Source organism: Podarcis cretensis (genome assembly GCF_951804945.1).
Source record: "Podarcis cretensis genome assembly, chromosome: 16".
NCBI lineage: Eukaryota > Metazoa > Chordata > Lepidosauria > Squamata > Lacertidae > Podarcis > Podarcis cretensis.
Genome location: NC_137186.1, coordinates 3326874 through 3345455, shown reverse-complemented (window position 1 = coordinate 3345455; position 18582 = coordinate 3326874). Strand labels below are relative to the sequence as shown.

The following is an 18582-nucleotide window of genomic DNA, read 5'->3' as shown; positions in this document are numbered from 1 at the left end:
GGGATACCAGGAGAGGCAGTCCCGTAGGTACGAGGGTCCTAGGCCGTATAGGGCTTTAAAGGTCAAAACCAGCACCTTAAACCTGATCCTGTACACCGGGAGCCAGAGCAGTTGGTAAAGCACTGGATGAATGTGATCCCGCGGCAAGGACTCCGTAAGGAGCATTCTGTACCTGCTGGAGTTTCTGGGTTTCTTTATCGTCTGTGGATGTGTCTGAGCCTACGAAGACTCAAGCTGGTGGTTCCTGAGCATGCAACTCACCCGCTGGAGCGATTCCGGCAAGGCCACACTCTATCGCTTGGAAGGGGAGGCTGAGGAAGTCACTCCTGGGGGAAGAGAAGATGGGGAAGAGAAGATGGGGAACAGGCCTTAACCACCATGGCCTTAAACAGGGGCTTATGCTTACTTCCAGGGAACAACAACCCTCTCCCAGATGCCTCGGCGCACGGTTTCAAAAGAGCCAACAGAAGCAGTGAAGGGACTTAAACCTTCAGAAGGGGACCAATTTCTCTTGCTTTGGGGGTGCCGGGGGGGGGGGCGGCTAAACGCACAGCCTGCCAAAGGACTGGCCACCGCCGCCACAAAGGCAGCGGTTGAAACTCCCATTGATCCAGGCGCATTTTGTGACAGGGAATTTCACTTTTTTTAAAAAAAGAATTATTATAAATTTTATTAGTATTTTCCAAACAACAACCACAACAGGAAAAATATCGAAAAATAACAGTGCACAAAACACAAAAACCAACAGTCCAAAACAAAAAACAAAAAAAACCGACCCCCCCACAAATCCATCTTACAAGATAATATAAACACTAAAAAGAAAAACAAACATTGACTTCCACCAATCCCACAGCACCTCCTTTATCTCTCATTGTGTCTTCCTGTTTTCCTGATCATCTCTATCCTAGCATCTAGATATAAATCCCTCTTTCTTATCCTTTCACTTCACATGGTTATTCCAGACACAGCCAGATTTGTCCTCAAATCTTGGCTTTTAGGGTATTCATTTAGACACTCCCGCTCCTTTTTCACTTCACTTTTTGATTTTTGTCTTATTATGTCTGTCAATTTGGCTAATTCTAAATATTCTGAAAGCTTACATAACCACTCTCCCCTAGTGGGTAAATGATTCCCTTTCCAATACTTCGCCACCAGGGAATTCCATTAGCGCGAGCAGTTTCTGAGCTCCGGGTACAGCACTGCGGCTAAGATTTCAGATTAAAATTGCCACTGCTGGCACTAGGGGAGGAGAAATTCCTCCCCGCTCGGCTCCCAAGAGATGCCAATCTGGCTTTTGACACAGACAGACCGGTTGCCTCGCAGCAGCCGCTCTATCAGGCTCCCTAGAATGGTTTCCCCTTAAGAACCGGGGTCTGAGCTTGCCTTCTTCCTCTTCCCTCCCCTTCCGTTTCTTCTCCTGTGCAGACTACAGAAGTCTGACCACAATTGCATCCACACCAGATGTTTAAAACGCTCTCCAAACCGTCCTGGTTCCTCCTGCAAAGGATCCCGGAAACTGCGGTTTGCAAAGGGTGCCCAGTGTCGTTAGGGGGACCCCAACACAGAACAACACCTTTAACAAGCTACAGTCCTCGGGGTCCTTAGGGGGAAAGGCACAATTATTAAAAGTGGTGCAAGGGTTGAGGCACGTAGAGAAACCATTGACCCCCTACCAGTGAGGCTTGCTGACCTCCCAGTAAAGCAAAAATTCGATCTTCTCCTGTTAGGCAAAGACCACAAGACGACCCGGATTGTCGCCAGATTCTGCACACAGATCTGTAGGCGCAGACCATCCCGATTCAATCTAGTTTGTTAAGAAAATTCCCAAACCCAGATCCACGGGTGACTTTGGGTCATTTCTCTAAGGTAGTCTATTTTATGTGTTTATATGCCTATAGCTGGGACATGGGTGGCACTGTGGGTTAAACCACAGAGCCTAGGACTCGCCAATCAGAAGGTCGGCGGTTCGAATCCCCGTTGCTCGGTGAGCTCCCGTTGCTCGGTCCCTGCTCCTGCCAACCTAGCAGTTCGAAAGCACCTCAAAGTGCAAGTAGATAAATAGGCACCACTCCGGCGGGAAGGTGAACGGCGTTTCCGTGCGCTGCTCTGGTTCACCAGAAGCGGCTTAGTCATGCTGACCACATGACCCGGAAGCTGTACGCCGGCTCCCTCGGCCAATAAAGCAACCCCAGAGTCGGCCACGACTGGACCTCATGGTCAGGGGTCTTTTTTGATATGCCTATCACACTTTAAAACTTAAAATCCACTGTTGTATAGTTTTAAATGTTTGTTTTGCTATTGGGATTGTAGTTCCATTTGTGTTTCTCAAGCTGGTCTGACCGTAATAAATTTCATGTTCAAAGTGGCGCAAGGGTGTGTTAAACGCACGGGGCAGATGTCTCTTGAGGTCGGGTTTTCACAACCTGCTCTGGGGAGCCTAAAAAGCACGATAATAATGATTTACACCAGGGCTTCCTCAACCTCAACCCTCCAGATGTTTTGAGACTACAATTCCCATCATCCCTGACCACTGGTCCTGCTAGCTAGGGATCATGGGAGTTGTAGTCCCAAAACATCTGGAGGGCAGAGGTTGAGTAAGCCTGCTTTACACAGAAATGAATGCGCTTCTTTTTTTAAAAAAACCTCGACAGATAATATCCAACAGGTCAGTTGATTAAATCCTCTTTTTTTAAAGGAGCATCCGAACACCCAGGAATCGGGACGCAGGTGTGGCGTTTGCCTCCTAGGTGAGTCATAAGGAAAGGGTTAAATAAGTGAGATGTGATTGGCCAGTGGGAATGCAAGGGGAGGAGTAAAAGTTAGAGTGGGAGGTTTTGAAAGTCAGTTGAGGTTTGGGAGTTGAAGGAAGAGGGAGGATTAGATGTGGGCTGGTAGAGTTGTATTGTGAGAGAGTGAAAGGAATTGTTAGGTTGAGTCAGATAGATAGTTGGAATAATCAGTTTGGAGTTGCTAGGAACCAAGATTAAAAAACTGACAAGAGAAAAATTAACTGAAACCATACGCTTGTTCCTGCATTTAAAAATAAAGTTGATTATTTGTTAATGTTAACAACTGTCTGGACTCCGTGTGTCCCCGTGAGAAACGAGGTGGTGGCAGCAAAGAAAGCAATCACAGTGATGGCACAGGGTCAATAGACCGTCAAACGTCTGGGGGCCCTGTATGATCGCCACAGCAGGTTAGAGGTCTCAGCCTCTTTCCTCCCTCACCGTAACGGCTGCAGCTTCTCCAAAGGAGCCTCTCCGTTGTCACCAAAGTCCACGTAGTAGAGGTCCATGTTTCCATTGGCCAAAGTGCCAAGAACTCTGGCTCTGTACCAGGCGCGGTCTTCGGGGTACGGGGCGGCCACAATGTCCCCCACGTTCACCTTCAGGGGTTCCAGCTGGGGAGCCTGAGTGAAGGAAGGGGTTTCCAAATCTAAAACCCGACTGTGCAGTCAGGCCCCAAAATCCCCTTCTCCCTTCGCCAAGGGTGCATTAGCTAAAAACCATTAACTTGAGCTCTTGAGCAAATGTATAACAGGAACCCAGCTGTATAAACAGAGCTCTCTCCTCTATCAGTCCGTGACGCCAATGAATGGCCTTGTCAGTTCCAAAGTGGAGCAGGGATGACACATCTGGGTCTTATCTTACCATCCTGACCACACTGACGCACAGACCTTGGCAGCCACCCGGGAACGGCGCCAGGAGTGCTCTTAGAGTTGGTGCCCTTCTTACCCCAAGATAAGGAATATAGGAACAGGAACACCCTATTATGGTCAAGAGTACAGGAGCAGGAACATCTGTGAAGTCAACTTACGTGTATAAGCTGACGTGGCTGGATTCCTGGGGAAGGGGGGAGAGGGTGCCTGGAGGATATATATACTGAATGGAATCTCTCATTTCTTTGGACTTGCTGTGAACTGACCACGCAAGTGCCTTCTGCTATCCGGAGAGCAGAATCAACTCTTTCTCTGAATCGAGCTCGGTGTCATTTGACTTCCTTTCTCCCTCCTGGGAGCAACGCAGACCCCACCAGTCGGTAAAGTCTAAGAAGGCTACATGAGGAACAGAGGCGCTAGGAGGGGACCCTCGCACACCCACACACTAGCAATGCAAAAGGACCCGGAGTTCAGACCGGGCGGGGGAGGGAATGAAGGGGGTGCCCTCCTCTCCCCCACGCCAGGGGCCTCCCCTGCCGCACAAAGCCTCACCGAAAGGCCGCTGTCGTAGTACTGAGTCATTTCGCGGGTGAGCTTGTCCAGCTGGAAGGTGCGCGAGCCGATAATCTGGATCCAGAAGTGGTTCGGGCTCTCGGAGGCCGAGACGTAGACCTCCAGGTGCTCATTGGCGTGGAAGCTGAAGTCCGGGCTGGGGACTGAAGACCCGGGAGGCAGAAAATAAGGAGAAGACCGGCCCTCTCTCTAAACCAGCCTTTCCCAGCCTGTGGGTCTCCAGATGTTGTTGGACTACAACTCCCATCACACCTAGCTAGCAAGGCCAGAGCTCAGGGATGACGGGAGTTCTAGTCCAACAACATCGGGGTGGGGGGGGGGGGACGACCCACAGGTTGAGAACCGCTGCGAGTCTAAACGGATGGCTGGAGTGGTCAGGGTCTGACTCGTAGCTCCCCTCCCCCCATCTCTTCCTCCCTAGACAACACCCCAACGATGGCGCCTCCGCAGGAGCCCCAGCATCAGATAAGATTGCAGCTGTGGGAAATCTATTTCAACCTATCCTACAAAAAAACAAAAGGCACTAGTCCTCATGATTACCTCCTGGAAGAGGGTTAGCACACGGCAGAGAGTCAACTATTTATCGTCAAAGGTAACAGTCGCTTCTGCAGTTGTAGATATCTGCACGCACCAATCTAACAACTAGGCCAGGCACAGGCAAATTCGGACCTCCAGATGTTTTGTTCCTATTAGCTAGGGATGATGGGAGTTGTGGTCCCAAAACGTCTGGAGGGCTGAGTTTGCCTATGCCTGGACTAGGCAGTTATAGAAATACAATCATCATCATCATTCCCAGGTGGGAAGTCAATACATGAAACAATGTAACTGTTTAATTTGTTTTTTGTTTTTTTAAAAAAAACATTATTTGGTTTTTCAGATTAAAATTTTAGTCACATGTCCAGCAAACAACATAAAAACAAGATTCCAAGGAATCTCTGGAACCTCCCTCCTACCCTTTGTGGGTCCTACTGTTAATAATTTTCTCCTGCTTCTTTTAGAATACTGTTGTACCTCGGAAGTCGCTCAAATGCCTTGTGTCTTGAATGTCTTGGCTCCCAAACGCTCAAATCCCAGAAGTGAGTGTTCTGGTTTTCGAACGTTCTTTTGGAAGCCAAACATCCGACGGGGCTTCTGTGACTTCTGATTGGCCTTAGGAACTTCCTGCAGCCAATCGGAAGCCATGCCTTAGTTCCTGAATGCTTTGGAATCCGAACAGACTTCCGGAACGGATTCCGTTTGACTTCTGAGGCACCACTGCAATCCAAATCTTTTGTCTCTCCATTGTATCCAAAATTCACCATTAAACTACAAGCGATATTCCAATCCAACGATTTCAACTGTTTACAATGTTCTTTGAGATATGTTATAAATTCCCCCCATTCCTTATTAAAATTTAGGTCTGCTTGATTTCCGATTCTTTAAATTGAAGCTAATTTGTAAAAAAAATAAATGGAAACGCAATAAAAATTATATTGGGCGTGGGGAAGGTTTCTAGTCCCCACAACTGAATTAACTCAGCACCACTACCTATGGGGCTGGCCACAGCTTTAGAAGACAGCTTCTAAAGCCTCGAGGAAGAGATCAGACAAGCTGACAGAGAAGCCGACCAACATCTGATAATTAAATGGAACCTCCAGCTCCAGAGGCAGCCTACCTCTGAATGGGCTTGCTGGACAACAGCGCAGGAGGGGAAGGGGAAATTATTATTTTTTAAAAGAGAGATATAAAGGCTGCCTCGTTCCGCTTACCTTCAAAAGCATAGCTCAGGCAAGAGGTTTCCGATAAGGACTCCTCGGAGGAGCCGCCTTCGCTCCTCAGCTCCTGGGGTTCCTCGGGGGGATATTCTGGAAATTTCCCAGCGGCTCCTTCCTGGCGTAGGGTCCCCAGCGGCTGATGGACAGCTTCTCTGGTGCAAGGAGAATCCCCCCTCCGATCGCCGCTGCCGCCAGCGTCCTCCTTCCTCGTGCCCAGAGGCTGCTTCCGCTGGGACCGGGCCAAAGCCGCGTGTGAGAGTTTCTTGTGGAAGGCCTCATCCTCCAAAACCTTCTCCGCGATCAGTTTCTATGGGAGATTTGGAAGCGTAGCAAATGATGCTGATGGGCCGGGTGCGAGTTCCCTTTGTCTCGGGGCAGGCTGCAGTCGGAACTGGCTCCCAACGTATTTCAAGGGTCCCGATTCAGCTTGCAGCCTGGCTGGCCAAGGAATTGCACCCCTGCAGAGGCCTAGGACTTGCCGATCAGAAGGTCCAGCTCCGAGGGCCTTCTGGTGGTTCCCTCCCTGTGAGAAGCCAAGTTACAGGGGACGAGGCAGAGGGCCTTCTCGGTGGTGGCACCCGCCCTGTGGAACGCCCTCCCACCAGATGTCAAAGAAATAAACAACTATCTGACATCTGAAGGGCAGCCCTGTTTAGGGAAGTTAATGATTGAGGTTTTAATGTATTTTTAAACTTTTGTTGGAAGCTGCCCAGATTGGCTGGGGAAACCCAGCCAGATGGGTGGGGTAAAAATAAATTATTGTTGTTGTTGTTGTTGTTGTTGTTATTATTATTATTAGTGTATGTGTGTGTGTGTGTGTGTGTGTGAGAGAGAGAGAGAGTGTGTGTGTGTGTGTGTGTGTGTGTGAGAGAGAGAGAGAGAGAGAGAGAGAGAGAGAGAGAGAGAGAGAGAATGAGAGAGGGAGAGGAAGGAATGAATGAAACTTCCTCACCCCTGCCATACAAGGAACCAAAAATCTTAAAAATACAGGAACAAGGAGCCCAGCATAGTAGCAGCCAGGCTTAACAATAAAACCCAGCCTTGGAAATAAGTTGCACTTAATTATAATTACAATTGACTAATAAAACTAATAAAATTGAAAACTAATAATAATTATAAAAAAGGAAATGAGTTTCACAGTGAAGCTTCTCGCCCCCCCCCCCAATAAAAAATAAAAACCCAACAGTGCCACTTTCTGAAATAGAACTGGCATAGACACCACATATTTACCTCCTCTAGAATCCCCAAACTGTAGTTTAACCCTCACAGAACTACAACTCCCAGCACTTAAACTGCACTTCCCAGGATTCTGTGGAAGGGGGGTTGGGCCCCCTGCTCAGAAAGGAGGTTATGCCTGCAGCTTCAGAGGGTGTAAGGCAGGCCTCCTTGGGGCCAGGATCCCAGCACATGGCGAGATTTAATCGGGGTCGCCCACCACGACCTCACAGAACAACGCCGGCAGCTGGGGAGCAGGGCAGGGGGCTCACCTTAGCTGCCAGCACCTCCTTGCGATTCCCAGAGAGCGTGATCTGGCGGGTGAGAGAAAAACTCCCTTCGCGGTCGCAATCGATCTTGGCCCCCGTGCTCTGGTGGATGGCTCGCACTGTCTCCCCGCCCCTGCCTGGGGGACGAGAAAAGGTTAGCAGAAACCGCAAGGATCGTGTCCTGTCCCCTCCACTGTCCTCTGAGGGCACCTCCATTGCAGCACTGGGAGAGATTGGAAGAGGAAGGCTCCCTCCATCAGCTTTGCTGAAGGCCCATTTGGTTATTGGAGCAGCTGTTTAGAAATCGGTGCCTGAGTGTTGGGGCTTTTGTTTTCCTCTACCCTCCCAGTTCCTCTTTCCTTGTGTGCTGTCCTTAAAAAAAAAAAAGATCGCAAGCTCAGAGGTAGGGACTGTCTTCTTTTGACCATATGTAAACCACTCCTGGAGTCTTTATGCCTGAAGCGGAGGGCACCAAATGCTCCAAATAAATAATAACAAACTATATAGGCCCAAAGAGACTAATCTACAAGTTGCAAAATATTGGCCCTGTTAACTTTCTGCTCGTTCCCTGCTAGGGTGATGAGTCTGCAAACCCTGATATGGGGGGTAAAGGCAGAGTCCAGCAAAGTGACTGATCAGAGTTTGCAGAGCCTGGGGCTTTGTGGACACCGCTGACCTGTGCAGGTAATAAAATTTAAAAGTAATATTTAAATATCTAAAGGGCTTTCATGAGGAGCAAGCTTGTTTTTTTCCTTATTGATTTTCAACATTTATCACAAAAATAACATTAACACACAACAAAGAAAAACACACCACACTACAACAAACTAAGTACACACAAAAAACCCTCTTCAAATATCCACCTCCCATCACATTGATAACTGACTTCGAGTCCTCTCTAACTGAATTTCATTATATTTCCTGTATAACAGTTCTCCAAGTTCATATTTCTAATAAAATTATCTCCTTTCGTTTACTAACTTCTTCTCCTTTATTGATATTCTAATCCTTAACATTTACCACCACATATTCTTATTCTACCCCTAGGCCTATTTGTTACTTCCAAGAATTTTCTATTTATCTTATATGACAATATTTAGCTAAATATTCTTTGAATTGGAGCAAGCTTGTTTCCTGCTGCCCCGGAGGGCAGGACCTGAAGCTATGGATTCAAGAAAGGAGAACTTTCTGAGCCATTCAATAGGGGAAGAGATGGATTTGGAAGGTAGAGGACTCTCCCCTAGAGGAGGTTGCTAAACAGAGTCGGGTGGCCGCCTGTTAGGGATACTTCAGCCATGCTTCCTGCTTTGGAGAGGGCTGGACTAGATGGCCCCTGGGGTCCCTTTTCCAACTCTACAATTCTATGTTTCTATGAAATAATAATATAGATGGTCCTCGCCCTGCATTTTACCCTCACAACGCAGCAAGGCACATTAGGATGAGGGACTGTGACTGGTTCAGTGTCACCAAGTGAGCTTCATGGCTAATAAAAATAATAAATTTATTTATAAACCCATCCCTCCCCAGCCAGAGCTGGGCTCAGGGTGGCTAGCACCAGAAAAATCACAATAAAAACATAATAGGGAAAAAAACCCCAATTTAAAATACAGATTAAAATGCAATTTAAAATGCAGCCTCATTTTAAAGTAGCCGATAGATTAAGACCATAAGGGGAGGGAAACATAAGGGTCAGACTGAGTCCAAACCAAAGGCCAGGCGGAACAGCTCTGTCTTGCAGGCCCTGCGGAAAGATGTCAAGTCCTGCAGGGCCCTGGTCTCTTGGGACAGAGCGTTCCACCAGATTGGGGCCACAACTGAAAAAGCCCTGGCTCTGGTTGAGGCCAGCCTAACCTCTTGAAGATGTTTTTGTTTGAAGACCATAAGGTCCTCGGCGGGGCATACCAGGAGAGGCAGTCCCGCAGGTACGTGGGTCCTAGGCCGTATAGGGCCTTAAAGGTCAAAACCAGCACCTTAAACCTGACCCTGTACTCCACTGGGACTTGAACCCTTGTCTCCCAGGTCCGAGTTCAAGATTCTAACCACTGGGCCACACCGACCCCCAACAGCAATGGCACCTGAAGTTCCCTTGCTGTTGGTTTATAAGCCCAGGACAGGCGCCAAGCGTGCAGGCTTCCCGCCACCCAATCAAAACAGAGCGCAAGAAAGTTTTGAGGGATTTAGAGGACGCAGAACAGGGATTACCAATGATGCGCCCCACGGCACGCTGGGGCACGAGGATCTTTTCCGTCATGGCCATGTTCTCCTCCAGGATCTGGTGGATGGCGGCTTTGGCCTTGCACACCTGGACGGCGGAGCCACAGATGCGGATCAGGCGCTCCTCACCAGAATCCTCCACGTCGACGTCAATGCGGGCCTGGGTCTCCTTCCGCAGCTGCGGAGAGAGGGGACAGGGGCTCTTCAGCCTTGGCAATCTCCAAAACAGCGACGGCCGGGTCAGAGTGTGCCCTGTTCCCAGCAGCCTCTACGGTGGGGGCCTCATCCAATTTTATAGACGGCGGCAGAGGCCCCAATCACACCAGCGTGAGGATTAAACAGTCGCCGCTTCCCTCAAAAGGATTCTGGGAGCTGTTGGTTGTTCAGAGTGGTATGTGTTGTTAGGGGACACCCCTCCATTTCCTTCCCAGAGCTACGATTCCCAGAAGACGGAGGGGTTGTTAAAGCCCTCTGGGAACTGCGGCTCCTGACCACCCTCAGCACCCTGAAACTACAGCTCCCAGAATTCTTTGGTTAACCAATTCTAGCCTTAATAATTCTAGCCTGGTCCCGATATCCTCTTCCCTGATTTCTGCAAGGCGATGCAGAGACGAAGGCTGCATTCACACCAAACATTTAAAGCACCACGATACCAATTTAAGCAGTCGTGCCTTACCTCAGAAGAATCCTGGGGGGCCGCTGTTAGTGGAGGAAGCCGTTAGGAGACCCCTGCTGCTCCCCTCATATAGCTACCCTTTCCTGCCACTACAGATCCCCTCTTTGTGGGGAACTCTGGGGAACCGTAACACTGTGAGGGCCTTAACCAGGGGTCGGCAAGGCTTACTGGGCATGGGATGGATTACTCCCATGGCGAACCTCCGTGGGCTGGACCAGCGCAGTGTGACGCCGGAAATCGCCCCTGCGCAGAAGCCATTTTTGGCGCTGTGGACATGAAGACACGATTTCCAATGTCTGGTCATGTGCAGAAGTAATTTCTGGCACCACAGACAAGCGCAGACACAATTTCCAGCATCTGGGCATGTGTAGAAGTAATTTCTGGCACCACAGACATGCACAGACACAATTTCCAGCATCTGGGCATGTGCAGAAGTAATTTCTGGCACTGCACACAAGCGCAGACACAATTTCCGGCATCTGGGCATGTACAGAAGTAATTTCTAGCACCACAGACACACGCAGACACAATTTCCGGCATCTGGGCATGTGTAGAAGTAATTTCTGGCACCACAGACACATGCAGACACAATTTCTGGTGTCTGGGCATGTGCAGAAGCAATTTCCGGGGCCACGGAAGAGAGTCCCCGCTCTGCCAGTTTAGCGCAGTTTCCAAGGACTCGCCAAGTGGGCAGCTCAGTTCGGAGGTGGCTTGTGGGCCAGTTAAACAGCCTCCGTGGGCCACTTCCAGCCCATGGGCCGCAGGTTGGGGACTCCCGGCCTTAACCCAGAGACGTTTGGGTCAGGCCCTAGGCGCCGTTTTCTCCCTCCCCGTTGGGCTGAGGGCAGCGCCGAATTCACACGGCTCTGGGAGTCAGCAAACCTACCTGCTTGACGTTGGCTCCGTGGCGCCCGATGAGCAGCTTCACAGCATCCTTCGGGACCTTCATCTCCACCTGGAGCTCCTCCTCGCCCACAAACGTCACCCGTTCCTCTGGAAGCCCCGGCCAGGGAGAAAGACAACAGACACACAGGGCGATGAGGACCCAAAACTTCCCCCAACTTTTCAGGCAGCTGTCTCTCCTCAGCAGCCATGAGCCCATCACCCCAGGGAAGAGATGGTGGCCGGTCTCCCTGCCCACTCCTGAATTCAGGGACCTGCCCATCTACTAGCCCCAAAGGCTCTGTGCCACCTCTGCTGCGGGAGGCACAGTGCCACTGAATGCCCGTTGCTGGGAACAGCAAGCGGGGAGATGTGCTGCTGTGCTGGGGGTCCTGCTTGTGGGTTTCCTTTGGGGGCGTCTGGCTGGCTGGTGTGAGAACAGGATGTGGGGTTAGAAGGGCTCCCTTTGGCCTGATCTTCTCAATATATTATAGAACTAGAGGAATTCCCTATCAATGGCTGCTGGCCATGGCTGTTATACTCTGTTCTCCACGGGGGGGGGGGGTTGCTCTTGCTTTTGAGGGCCTGCTTATAGGCCTGTGATGTGGGCTAGATGGGCCTGATCCACCTGTATTTTAAATTTTCTCTCCCCCCCCCCCATTATGTTTTGATTGTAATTTTACTGGTGTTAGCCGACCTGAGCCCGGCTCTGGCTGGGGAGGGTGGGGTATAAATAATTTTGACCAACACTGCTACCCCCATGCAGCAGGCTAGGAAATAAGGATGGGGAACGGTGAACCCGGCCAATTTTTATTAGTACTGTACTGTTAATAATTCACACGGCGGCTGCGCTTTCCCTCTGTTGAAAGCCATCATGGCGTCTCCTTGACAAAGCACAGTGCTTTTCGAGAGGGGAAAACAAACTCTTACGCATTGGGTTCCTTCCAGCTCCCCAATTCTGTATGAACCTGTCTATAGAGACCCAGCACTTTCCTCGTTGGGGTGAGGGAGAAGGAGACCAGTAAGTTGGAAGAACACAGAGCAAGCACCCAAGCAGCCCGCGCTCTCTCCGGGATTTCAAAAGGGGTCCTTGAATTCCTGATTCTGACCCAACACGTGCCATGTGGGGATTTAGGAGGCTCCACCAAACACAGCTGGACTCAACTTCCAAGCAAGAATAGGCTGAAAGCACTTAAAACTTTACATAAATATTTATGCATGCAACTATGGCGGCAAGGTTATTGATTGCCCAAAATGGGAAAAGCAGCAGCGTCCCACCTAAAACAGACTGGCTATCTAAAATGATGGAATACTTCCATATTGCCGAACTAACAGGGAGCATAAGAGGAGAAATGGTACAAAAGTGAATAAGGAAGGGGCTATCTTTAAGGAATACATCAACATTTATGTGGAAAAAGTAGAATTTCTGGCAGATACTGAGTGAATCCAGAAAATGATTAGAGTGAAAGGAGAGTAAAGTTAAGATAGAAGAAGAGATTAAAGAAATAAAGAAATGCGTTTAAGCCAGTTGGAAAAATAGAGTAACAAGAACGGCTGGAAGTCAAGTCACTTGGTGGGTGTACGTGTGGGGTAGGTGTGTTGATATGTATAGTTTAGGTAGGTGTTATATAGAGAATGCAGGTATGTTTTATGTTACGAAAACTAGGTAGTGTACGTGTATTGTGTAAATGTATATGTATGTGTTTTATATGTCAACAAAAAAAGAAAAAAGAAAAAAGAAAGCACTTAAAAGATGCATTTGCCACCCATCGGGTTTCACCAATGACCCCGCCCTCTGCCTGAGCCCAAGGGCGGAAAGATGTCAATATGGGATGCGCGTACGAAATGACAGCAAGTGTCAAGCGAACGCTCGAGGGCAGGAGCGGCTCTAGAAGCTTTCCCAGAACGAACGGCGCATGCAGACAGGAGAGGAGTACAGCAGGCAGACGCGATCGATTGTTCACAGCCCAGTGCCACCCACACAGCAGATGCCAGCCGCACAGCCGCGCTTCCCTCCGGCCCAGGGCGCACACCCACCTTGGCTCTCCCGGTAACGGCGATACAGGATGTAGAGAATCGCCCCGCTGGCAGGGACCCCGAGTGCCAGGGCCACCTTCTGCAGCGTGGTCAGACTGCTCCAGGAGCCCTTCTCGGATGCCATGGCCCCTGCCGGAGGCGCCCTAAACGGGAAGGGGAAAAATTTCCTCAGCTGCATCTCCCCGCGGGAGAGGCCGACCAAGTACATCGCCCCGCAGGGAAGCAGCAGCAGCAGCAGCAGCAGCAGCAGGCGGGATCCGCCAGACAGGGACCGCAGCTCCGCGGTGGAAGCAACCCGGCCGACGCCTGAGAAATGACTTTGCTTCTCAAGGGTTTGGACAGCTGCCTGGAGCTGCCTGCAGCCAACCTTGCTGTTCCGGGCAGAGGTTTCCCGGAGAAGGTGCCAGGTATTGTGTTTCAAAGAGGATGGCTGAGCCAAGCCAGGGGGTGTGTGAATCAATGTTGTTTCAGAAATGCACTTTCAGGGCTGAGTTCCACCACCCACTCCTGGCAGAACAGGCCAAGAGTCCATTTAACCAGGCCTGGGGCACCCAATGCAGCCCCCCTCTGGACCCCTGCATCTGGCCCTCAAATTCCCCCAAGCCATACCCTTCTATGGCCCTGTTTTGCACCCAGGGTTTTCTGCTTTTTGCCTGGCTGTAAAGTTTGAAGGGACGCGGGTGGCACTGTGGGTTACACCACAGAGCCTAGGGCTTGCCGATCAGAAGGTCGGCGGTTCGAATCCCTGTGACGGGGTGAGCTCCTGCTGCTCGGTCCCTGCTCCTGCCAACCCAGCAGTTCAAAAGCACGTCAAAGTGCCAGTAGATAAATAGGTACCCCTCCGGCAGGAAGGTAAATGGCATTTCTGTGCGCTGCTCTGGTTCGCCAGAAGCGGCTTAGTCATGCTGGCCACATGACCCGGAAGCTGAACGCCGTCTCCCTCGGCCAGTAAAGCGAGATGAGCGCCGCAACCCCAGAGTCGGCCACGACTGGACCTAATGGTCAGGGGTCCCTTTACCTTTACTTTAAAGTTCCCTTGAACTCTTGAGCATGCCTCTGGATGAAGGATTGCGGCATCTTGAGTGGGTGCAGAAACCAGTTACATCAGTTCCCGTACCCAGTTCTGTCCACCACTGGCAAGCGGCCCTTGGAAGGTTTCCGAAGGGGGAATGTGGCCCTCAGGGTGAAACACAGGTTTTCCCCGCCCACAGCAGCATGTTCCCATGAAGCTTCACACACACGGGTTGAGGATTGCCTTCCTTTCTTCCTTCCTATGTCCCCAACTCAGGTATACTGCCTCAGTATCTGGAGGTTCCACTCCTAACTAGCATAAAGACCAGAAGAGCCCTGCAGGGTTGGAATGAAGGACTGAATTCTGTCTCCCACAATGGCCAGGCCACATAACCCTGGGAACTGCAAAAGGAATGCATGAAGCACAGCCCTGTTTTTGCCCCTCATTCCAGCAAGTGGAATTCACATATCGAGCACTCTGAACGTGGACATTTTGCCTAGCCTTCATGACCAATGTCTTGATTATTTCCCCTCCACAGTGAATTGGCTTGATGGCCTTTTAAAGCCATCCAAGTCTGTGCCACTCGCGACATCTGGTGGCAGTGAGTTCCACAGCTCAGGACACACCCTACACAGCAGCCCGTTTTCTTCTATATGCTCCAAACCTTCTGCCCAACCCTGCAACATCTGGTCAAAGGTGCAACCCTGCAACATCTGGTTGCCTCACCATTGCTCTGAACCTCTGTGCAAATAGCGGCCATTAACCCAAATGCCTGTCGTTGCTTTTTTATTTAAACGACCCCAGAATTGAGGGACTGAAAACAACGCAAAAGCCGTGGTCCAACATTTGGAACGTTTGTTGAAATCACAAGATACATGACATACATCTCTATCCTTTTGAAATTTGCTCTTTGCTCAGCAACACACAACTTTCTCCCCAACCCCACACAGAGCCCTTCTCAGCCACACCCTGTGAGGGCTTTGATACCCCCCCTCAATGTAGCTATTTGGGGGGCTTCTTGGAAAGGGGTGCTCTGTTGGAGCAGAAAATTAGGTTCAGGTAATTATAAAAATGTAGGGCTTTTAAGAAGAAAAATGATGCCATCTTTTTCATAGGTTAGAAAATATTTGCGTCCCACTTTATTCAAAATGTCTGATACGCTGCTTGTATCCAGAAACACTTAGAAAATTTATAGCACCTATTAATTAAAGACACTCAGCCTAGAGAGTCATCTCCCAGCAACGGACAGCGGGCCTTTCTGTAAAGCCTATGAAACAGGCTCCCTTCTGCGAACCAGCAGGTATCTACTGTAAAACATATTAACTTGGCAATAAAATTAATTAAAATTATAGACAACATGCACACAGAATCTTAGCCTCCCCACATGTGGGGATATTGACACTCTACAAAGCACCTGAGTTTCAGCAAGGACTGCTGGGAACCTTAGTTTGTTAAGAGCGGTGTATTATGTCAAGAGAAAACTACAGTTCCCAGGATTCTTTGGAAGACGTCATGTGCTTTAAATATATGGTGTGTTCCTCTGCTATTCTTAGTGTGATAGGCAATGAAGGAAATACTCAGAGTAGACACACTGAAAGTACATGTAAACAAGGCCTTGGTTCAAATTTATCAACCTGGTAATAAAATGAATGAAAAGTACAAGTAACACCCGACAAGAAAACGAATGAAAAAGTAAATAAAAGCCCACAAAGAGAACCCTGCCATCGTTATTTATCTCAGTTAAGACATATAAACCTGACAATAAAATAATAGGAATACTCCCATACAGAACTCTGCTCTCCGGTTTTAATCCGAGATGATAATCTAAACCTGGTAATAAAATGGAAAAACGTAAATGAAATTCGAGCAGAATCCTGGTTCGTTCCCATTTCTCCCAGCTGACCTAGTAAGCAGGTAAATAAAGAATAAGATATAGATGGAGAACCTTGCCCTTGCAAATTTCTCCAAGCAAAACCCATTAGCTTGCTATATATAAAAAAATCACATCTGCAGAGAATCCTAATCTCTCATTTGGGGTTTTTTTTTAAGCTAATAAAATATGTAAAGCCCACGCAGAATCCTGTGCTCTGAGAAGATCATAGAAGCCTGGTAAGAAAAATGAATGAAAATGTAAATTAAAAGCTGTGCATGTAAATACAGGTAATGCAATGCAAGGCCTTTAGTTAAAATACATTCAACCTGGCAGTGAAAGGAGCAAAAGCAGAGGCCCTGGCCTCCCCACGACGACGCCCCCCAGAGACCTTCCAGAGCGCCTCCCCGGAGCCCTCCGCTCTCCTCCGCGCCGGAATACAAATGAGAAGGACGACGCCCAGCGCAGGCTGCTCCTCCCTCCCTCCCGCTTACGTAGCAGCTGCTTAGCCGCGCCCCTTGCCCTTCATTGGCCGAGGGGAGCGGCCACAAGCAGTAGGGCGGAGAAACAGTTGTCATTGGGCGAGATGCTGGGAGGGAGGGGCGGGACGGACGAGCCATTCTAATTCGACGCTACCCTCAGGGAGGGAGGGGGTAAAGAGAGGAGTCCATTCTAATTGGGCGCATGCGGAAGAGAAAAGATTTTCATTGGACACCAGCGGCCGGAGGGCGGGTCGAGCCGTCAGAATGCCTCTTCTCCGCTACTAGAAGCCCCGCCCACAAGCTTCCTCGACCAATGGGCAGAGCGGTGCTGAGTTTCTGAGGCAACTGGAGGCGGGGTTGTAGTTACTATGGGGGCGGAGGGAGAAAGGTGGAGAAAGGTGGAGAAAGGTGGCAGCAGCCAATTAGGAAGAAGCAAACCGCCCGAGGCGTAGGGGTTTGAGCGAGGGTCGGGATAGGTGCCTGAGGAGGGGGGGGGGACATAAAAGCCGACCAATAGGCAAGGGAGAAGTCCAGACGGCAGCCAATCCCGCGGGTGGAAGGGGAAGAGGGGCGAGAAGAGAGCTTTAACCGTCGTCCTCTCGCGCAGGTGTAACTGTTTAAGCATCACAGGTGGCTCAGAAGTGGTCCCATGATGCGCTGCGCCCATAGGAGCCAGCCGTTGCTGGCTACCCATAATGCACTGCGGGGAAAAATTGGGCCTACGGGGTTGCCATGGTTACGCACATAGCATATGAAATTAAAAAATTAAAAAATTGTCCAATAGCACTTAGAGACCAACTAAGGTGCTACTGGACAATATATACATACATACATACATATATATATATATATATATATATATATATATACATATATATATATATATATATATACATACACACATATATATATATATATATACACACACACACACACACACATATATATATATATATATACACATATATATATATACACACACACACATATATATATATAAAGCTGTGCATGTAAATATATATATACACACACATACATATACATACATACATATATATATATATATATATATATATATATTACTACCTCAGACCAACATGGCTACCTACCTGAATCTACAAAGCAAATGGTTTTGGAATTAGGGCGTGTGAGCAGGAAATGAGTTCATCAGTATTATTAGGATTGTGCCCAACACGTAAAATTCCCCTTGCAATTAAAGGTCCCATTCATTTCAATAGGTCTATTCTGAGTAGTGTGGCTGGATGCCCAGCGTAGAATAAAAATAAAGAGTTAAAACCACAGCAAGCGTTAAATCAATTTATTTACTCATCAAATCTATAGCCCCCCTTTTTTCCTCCCAAGGTGGCGTTTGTAGTTCTCTCCCCCTTGCAACGACCCTGTGAGGTGGGCACCCCATCTCACACCCAGTGAACTGCATTCGCTGAAGCGGGATTCGAACCTCGGGTCTTTCCTGGCGCTCTAACCACTGCACCACCCTGGGAATATAGAAACATTTGTTTGTTTTGTTCAAAAAAAAAACTTTTCAAACTTTATTGACAATATTAAACGCTTTATTTTTTCTGCAAACCGCTTAAGAGGTTCTATTTACAATCAAACGGCGGATACATTTTGCTAAATAAAATAAATAGCATCCCTGGTGTCTGTCCTAACACCATCGTCCACGCCGTTTTCCCACAGTGAACTGACCAGATCCCTCTGGGGAGCCCAAAAACAGGACTCTCCTCGCTCATCTCCCCCAGCAACCTAAAATATGAACCCCACCACTGGAATTGTCCAGAAATTGCTGAATCTCTTTTTAAGAGCCAATTTCTCCAGTAACTTGTGGGCAGAGCAGAGGCGTAGCATAGAGGGTCTGTGGGGTCTGTCGCCCCAGTTGCAATTTTGTGAAGGGGGTGCACCCCATGCACCCGCCCCGAGTA

At 49.0% G+C, this 18582-nt stretch overlaps 2 protein-coding genes and 1 long non-coding RNA gene across 5 annotated transcripts in view; 1 reads left to right on the top strand and 2 right to left on the bottom strand.

Annotated features, from left to right (window-relative positions):
- Positions 1-16639, bottom strand: part of TDRKH (tudor and KH domain containing) — a 28516-nt gene extending 11877 nt beyond the window's left edge. Inside the window, exons 1-9 of one of the 3 annotated variants that reach the window (XM_079958021.1) lie at positions 16552-16639; positions 13279-13421; positions 11246-11352; positions 9672-9861; positions 7473-7606; positions 5980-6292; positions 4211-4374; positions 3228-3409; positions 262-326 (exon numbers count right to left, since the gene is read on the bottom strand). In XM_079958021.1, the coding sequence (XP_079814147.1) occupies positions 262-326; positions 3228-3409; positions 4211-4374; positions 5980-6292; positions 7473-7606; positions 9672-9861; positions 11246-11352; positions 13279-13402 (1279 nt within the window). In that variant the 5' untranslated portion in view covers positions 13403-13421; positions 16552-16639. Of the gene's footprint in view, positions 1-261; positions 327-3227; positions 3410-4210; positions 4375-5979; positions 6293-7472; positions 7607-9671; positions 9862-11245; positions 11353-13278; positions 13422-16489 lie in introns of all 3 variants that reach the window. The other 2 variants (XM_079958023.1, XM_079958022.1) reach the window with 2 other exon arrangements.
- MRPL9 (mitochondrial ribosomal protein L9) overlaps positions 1-18582 on the bottom strand; it is a 97652-nt gene that overhangs the window by 40237 nt on the left and 38833 nt on the right. The window lies entirely within an intron of this gene.
- Positions 13677-18582, top strand: part of LOC307205904 — a 260341-nt gene continuing 255435 nt past the window's right edge. Inside the window, exon 1 of the long non-coding RNA XR_013834177.1 lies at positions 13677-13942. This is a non-coding gene — a long non-coding RNA (uncharacterized lncRNA). The remainder of the gene's footprint in view (positions 13943-18582) is intronic.